This window comes from Festucalex cinctus, chromosome 8, assembly GCF_051991245.1.
Source record: "Festucalex cinctus isolate MCC-2025b chromosome 8, RoL_Fcin_1.0, whole genome shotgun sequence".
NCBI classification, from domain to species: domain Eukaryota; kingdom Metazoa; phylum Chordata; class Actinopteri; order Syngnathiformes; family Syngnathidae; genus Festucalex; species Festucalex cinctus.
This window is the reverse complement of record NC_135418.1, coordinates 18185058-18192341: the sequence shown is the minus strand read 5'-3', so window position 1 is coordinate 18192341 and position 7284 is coordinate 18185058. Positions and strand designations below refer to the sequence as shown.

Genomic DNA, 7284 nt, shown 5'->3' with positions numbered 1-7284 from the left:
ATCACTGCTGGATTCATTTCAACTTCACACTATGAGCCGGAGACCGAACGACTAGGACTGGATCTACTACCGTTTGCTGCTGGATCTACTACTTTTAACTGCTCTAAATGAACTTTTTGGCCCTTTTCTCCATGGGATGGTAATGCCGCTTCGGAACAGCGTGACGTTTTGAATGAGGATGACCACGCTTGTGAGGAAGGGCCAACAGGTGCGCCGTGTCCTGCTAGTGCTGCTGCCCTGCTTGGTTCTGCAACTCTGCAGTGCTCAGACACAAGGAGGTAATCACACACGCACACGCGCACAGTTAGTAGATGTCCAAATTTAAATTTTTGTCTAATCTTTACTTCGTGCTGTGATGTAGAAAGAAAAAAGAAAAAAAAAACACCTGTCGGGCCACACGATCACAACCTGCTCTACAAACTTGAAAACCTGTTTGCACTGAGTCACCTGCACCTCTCCCACAACTCTGTGGGTAGACGCTTATCTCACCTGTCAGACTTTCAAGGTTCTGGAACGCGCACAGAGTTGCTCAACTCATTTCAACACACAGCAGCCTTACATGTTTGTAATGTTATTACCGTAATTTCATTCATTTGTGAAACAAGTTGAGTAATAGAACAGATAGATACAGGTTGGTACAGCTAGCGAGCTAGCTAGCTAGCTAGAAACTTAACACGGAATCTTAATATTTGTTTCTCACTTGACACTTTTGAACAATAACACAAATGCTACATTGTGTTACATTGCGTCAACCCAGAGGAAGTGCACGGCATCACGTTAGCGCCACTGAGAGAGTTGTTGTGATTTGAATCCAAGAGAGAGAGCCTGTGAACTTTGACCCCACCTACTTGATTCATACTGTCACCTGCTGCTTCAGCACACCGGTGGCGCCAAGGACTGAGAAAAACAATGTAGTCAAAAGCAAAAATAGTCATCATATTCACATCATCACGCTGTTCCAGCCAACAACAACAACAACATGATTTGCATGTGACCACACCTCCATGTTAGAAAATAAATAAAGCATCAGAGCAACTAGCACAATTTAAATCAAGGTTAACGTCATTGAGGCTGCTGCTCTCTTGGCCTGTTGTTAAATTGGAATTTACTGTGCAGTAAACAGGCCTGTTGTGAAAGAGCTTTTTTATTTTTATTTTTTTTTATGATTTTACAATGCGGAAAGATGAGTCTGTGTATGAAGTTGATTAGCACTGTGAGTCTACTGTGTGTCTGTTAGTTTCATTTCTCATATCTTGCTTTATCAAGGACAGTGACCTGGTGGTTAGTAGGTGTGCCTAACAATTCTGCTGTTCTGTATTTAAATCTAAAACTAATACTAAAACTAATAAAAACTACTCCAAAAATCTTTGAAAAAGATAGAAACTAATAAAAAGTTAACAAACCTGAATACAAACTAACAGAATGTAAAAAGAAAATTCAAAATGAAAAACAAGTTAACTTAGTTGAGAGGAGACCTTTATTTGTGTACAGCTAAGTTAAACATGCCAATCTCATGACTGATGCCAACATGAAAAATGTGTTACTGAACGACGGGAATGGAATGTACAACCGCCTCACATGAGCAGATTGTAATTGCATGTCCCTTTATTTTCAATTCCAATGAATAATGTAGTACCGGTAGTTAGTTAGGCGCAGTTAAGTGTTCCTGGCTTGAGTTTCCACGTGTCACGAATGTTAGATGAGTGTTCCTGAACAACAAAACAGTACACAAGAACAAAATAATTAGGGTGCTCTTGCTGATGTGCTTGGATTTATTATTTGGTGATTTTTTTTATTCCCCCTCATAGCTTGGTTTGTAATAAAAATAAATCCTTGTTTCTCTTTGGTTTAGTGTGCTACTTTGTGAGCCTTACAAGAATTGAGGAAAACACAAACGTGCCTTGTAGAAATTGCAGCAAATTTTGTGTTGTCCTCTGTTGCCATGGGCTGCAAATCAGTAGGCAAACAAATCAGCATGTAGTGTGGTGAACTGAGAACTCCTTCGTGCACAGGTGTCAAATTCAAGTCAAGCATTCATTTAATGTGACCCACTAAGCAAATTATTCTTGCAGGATGTATTCATTCTTTTAATTTTGACAGAAAATCAAAACTAATGAATCATTCTTTATTTTCTTTAACCAGTTTTACAACTGTTTACATTAGGGCAGCACAATATATCGAAAACATATCGATATTACGATATTGGTCTATGCAATATGCATATTGCAAAGACATGCAATAAGTTTGATATGGAATTTTATGCTTTTATCTGAATTTGACCAGTCAGACTGTCAGGTTGACCTGTTTGACATTTATTAAACGTGACAAAAAAGGAGAGAAGACACTCGGTTCAAAGCTTGCGAGGAGAGAGGAGAGGAACTGACTGATACAATTGCACTCTGAAAAAATTCCCTCCTCGCCCTCTCTTTTTACTTGGTTTCCACGCCCCTAGTTCCATGGGTGTTCCAACCCTAATGATGCAAATGCAAAACATAGTTAGAACACGGTGTACTTAACGAAAATGTGCACTGTTGAATTGTATCGAGAGGGAATTACAATTAATTAAGAATACATTGAGTTTGATTATTTTGCCATTTGAAAAAAATGTAATTCTTTCATTCTAATAAAAATATTGCTTCTTTAGGTACATCACAATAATATTGATATCGCTATATTCAGCAACTGTATCGCATATAGCATGTTTTTCCAATATCGTGCAGCCCTAGTTTACATTTCGCCAAATCCCTTTTAACATAATTTGGACAACCGTTGCACTATATACTAAAATATCAGGTTGCCACTATTTCATATGTTAATAATACATGCAGTGGAGTAGTAATCAAATGCAGGTGCAAATGTGTCTTTGAAATAACATATTGACCTAATTTATATGGTTTTCACAGTCTGACTACAATGTGGCCCCTGACGAAAATTAGTTTGACATCCCTGCCTTAGTGTAAACTATCGTAAAGGTAATTAAATCTGTTCTGATGGGAAAAAAGCGGCATCTATTTGAGGAGAAGAGTTTATTTGTTGAAATTGACAACTTGCTGTGCAACTATCTGAGGCACAGGCTCTATTTACGGTACAGGAAGTCTGTGGTTTACAAATGAGTTCCGTTCACATGGTGACCTAACCAGGATTTGAACTAGTTTATCAATTACACTAACCAGTACTTTAGTAAAAATTCCAGTAAATAATTGTATAAAAACGCTTCTAGTCTATAAATATAAAACAATGAGATGAAAAACAGCCCTGGAAGTTTGGAATCTTTCTGACACACTTCATATTGTGTTTATCTGGAGATTTTAAATTAAGACAACCTTAAGTTATTTCACGTCAAGAATGATTAATTGAAGCAAACTACTGTTCTCCTGTTGCCAAAGTTTGTGCAGTTTAGTAACGCCCACTGCCAACATTAATTGACCTGCTTTAATTACAAGTCCTGATTATCAGGGACAATTTGTTTGTGCTGACGACGGGGTGGCGCCTGCGCTCAGGTATCTGCGCATGTGAGCTTGCTCATCACACAGTAATCTCTCGCCGCTCTTTGCCAAGTTTCTGTTTACGTCGCATTGTTTCAAGCGCTTTGCTTGGGTTGTCTTCACCTCCTCCTTTTGTTTCTTTTAAAACTGAAATCTTAGTTACGCCAACACGTAAACCCGATATGTGTTGTGTTTTCCTCCTTCCTTGTTGGTTTACAGTGTATTTACGAGGACAATGACCCCCTTTTCAGGCCGTCCATACAGTTAGTGGTGGAATGATCCAACACAGCATCGAGTCGCACAGAGGTCGGCTTTGCGACACTGATGCGCTACAGTTTTGACATCTTTCAAAAAGGAAGCCATTGTTTTTCTGTGTGCGTGTTGACTCGAATCCCTCCGCCCCGTTCACTTTTTTTTTCTCGCCCGGCATCCATCTGCCAGCTCTGAAAGTCGTCCTTTGATAGAAAACCCACTCACCCTGTTGACATTCTCAGCCTCCCCCGGCCGCAGCCTGTGCATTGTTTGCATGGTGATCATTGCATTTTTCTGCTACGCCGCTGCTACTAGCGTACACGTGCATCCGTCCGTTTACTTTGGAGTGAAGTAATAAATTACAAATACTACTTGAATACATTTTTACAGAGCAGTATTTTACTGCAGACAACAAATGTTGGATTGTTTTGTTAAGACGCTCGCTGGGTAGCTGTGGATTTTGAACAGATTTGGTTAGTTTTTATCCAAGGTTAAGCTAATTATTTTTGACCCAGCAAATTGGGTTGAAGCTCAGATTTGGCCGGGCCATTTTGAACACAGTTTTGTTGTGTACTGAAGTGTTGGCAACAAAATTAGCATTAATCTTAACCAGGGTAGTTTTATATATGTATGTATGTATGCATTTAATTTAATTTAATTTAATTTAATTTAATTTAATTTAATTTAATTTAATTTAATTTAATTTAATTTAATTTAATTTAATTTAATTTAATTTAATGTCTTACCCCCTGTTGGATCAAAATGCGGTTATTGAAAAATAAGTATATTTCTATCTGTTTCCGTTTTGGAGTAATTAGCATTAGAATCTAGCTAAGTTTCATCATTATTCACAATTCTGTTTAAAACTGCGGGGAAAACAGATTGTTGCAACAAGGCAACGGTTGATCGCTTATATTCTGCTGCCACCTGATGGCCGTTTTTGTAATAACAACCATCGCTTCACCTGTTCTCTTCAGTTCAGAGGCTGCATCAAAGCCTTCTGTATGCTTTAGCATGAAAGAAAAGTATAAATACGTCTTTGGGACACTGGTCATATTTAAAATAGAACATATTTATACGTTATTGGGAGCAAATGAGTTAAAGAGATCAGACAATTTGAAGGTGGTTGGCCAAAAGTGGGTTTCTAACACTGTAAATGTTTCAGATGCAGCAAAACAGAAAATAGGCCAGACCGAAAACAGCAAGACAAAATTCAAGGGAAGATGTTCCTCAAGGGGAAAATGCACACAGTTGGTTTTACGCCTCCACCTTTCGCTATTGTTCTTAATCAGACGAACTGGAACTTGCCACCTCTGTCAGGTTGTCACCCTGTTCCGTCACCTTTGCATTCTGAACATACCGGCGCATGCATGTTTGCATGTAGGTGTTTTCGAGAGTTTCACAACATGCACTATTTGAAGCTGTGTTCCGTTCGTGACACAACTTACTGTGTTTAAATTTAAATTTGGTATAATTTCACAATGTTTCAGTGGAACTCCACTGAACATTTGCGTTTGTTCTAAGATATTATTTAAAAAATACATAAATTATTATTATTTTCTTGGCTAACATTATTTCTTAAACAAATTGCTTGGTGATGTCAGGGGATAATAATAAAAAAATATATATATATATATTTTTTTTATCACATCTGTCCGTGACAACCCCAAGTTCTTGAAAAACACAATAAATGGACTCTTATCACCACTTTATGGACGCATAGGTCACGTACGCTGCTGACACTAATCATTATAATCATTAACCTTTTTATTTCCTTGTTCTATTTTGACCCTAATGGAATGTTTTTCTGTGTGTATTAATATTTGTATGTCCTTTAACTTGTTGTAACCTCAAGCCTGGAGACTTTTTCCGACTTTAAAACATTTGTCACCTTGGAGTCTAATAATTAATAATTAGCCCACTATGGTCAATTAGTGTTGATTCGGCTCCTACTTTTATGTCGCCGTTTAAAAACAATTTTTAAGGGAATAATGTAAAGTGACTAACAAATATGTTGGAAGCGCAAATTGACTACATCATAAAGCCTTTATATGTGTTATGTATGTGAAATAAGAGAAGTTAATGTTAGAATTAAACTAAAAATGAAATGAAACTACACGCAATGAAACACAAACAGGAAAGTGCTTGCGGAGTACCGGTATTGCAATTTACAGTAAGTTAGCGTCAGTACTGAAATGAATATGTGTATGATAAAGAATAATGAGTAATTGATATACTTTATTGTCTTGCTCATTGTACTGAGATTGTACTGAGAAGCCAAAGCAGTTCCCAAATCACAATAAGTTAATTTTCTAGTCCTTTTGTCGTTGAACAACATGATGTGGTCACACCACAAAATAAATAAATAAATAAATAAATAACGACGATTTTTGCTGTTTGAGGCATTTTTTTTTAAAGAAATTGGAAATGAACTCTTAAGTTGTAACCCTTTTTGGGTTGCCCAATTTCCACATCACACTATATTGCTGTACTGCAAACTCTTCTTTCTTTATTTCAATTCACTGACTCCATACAAACAGAGACCCCCAAATGATGAGTTTTCATCAGACTGTTAGTGTCCTGCTGCCTGACATTTGAATAGCAAAGCAGCCTCGTAGTGATTCTCAATGAATGAACTCCCCAGCACATAGGCAAGACCTTGTCTTATGATTTCTTGTTCAAGCTACACCCTTTATATACAGTCGAGTCCTTGTTGAAACAAATCCATTCATATTCTGCATAGAAACTTCTGGTCTGTTCTTGCACTTTTTGTAAGCATGGGCAACTGCCATTGAAGCAGAATTACAAAAAGATTTATTTTTTTTCCCCGTCCCCAACTGCAGTTGGCCAACACAGTGCTCGTCCAATTAAATTAACACTATCCATGACAGGTTTGGAGCAGTGTTTGTAATGCGTTGGAGGCTGATTTTGCCATGGACGGCGAGGCGGGATAGCAACACACAAAAAAAGGGAGAGCAACTTACGTTAGCAACATTTATTTTAAACTAACAACAAAAAAAGGAGCGGGCTCGACGCCACCGTGCATTACAAAAAAAGACCGTTCAGGGAATACAATGCAATACAAAAAAAAAGGTAAAAGGAAAAACTACTAACACACAAAGAAAAGAAAGCGCCACCTTGTGGTGCGGTGCCACACTGCCGATTGTTACATGTTACAGCCATAAAGGCAAGGCAAGGCAAGGCAAGGCAAGTTTATTTGTATAGCACATTTCATACACAAGGCAACTCAATGTGCTTTACACGAGGAAAGACAACACATAAGCATCAAGAAACAGTAGTTAACATTCAGAGGAAGAAAAATAAATGAAAATAGGTTACAAAATTTACTAAAAAGAACATAACAAACTTTAAAACATTTAACATAAGGACGTTTAAAATCATTTAAAAAAAACACTTAATTAAAGCTGTTTAAAAGTCCCTAATCAAAGGTATAAGAAAAAAGCAAAGTTTTTAACCTGGATTTAAAAGCATTTACACTCGGGGCTGACTTCACTTCTGTTGGTAGCCTATTCCATCTGTGTGCAGC

At 37.5% G+C, this 7284-nt stretch overlaps 1 protein-coding gene across 1 annotated transcript in view; it reads left to right on the top strand.

Moving 5' to 3' along the window:
* Positions 1–7284, top strand: part of erbb3a (erb-b2 receptor tyrosine kinase 3a) — a 29124-nt gene continuing 21840 nt past the window's right edge. The window contains exon 1 of the mRNA XM_077529330.1: positions 1–278. Within this exon, the coding sequence (XP_077385456.1) occupies positions 173–278 (106 nt within the window). The 5' untranslated portion in view covers positions 1–172. The remainder of the gene's footprint in view (positions 279–7284) is intronic.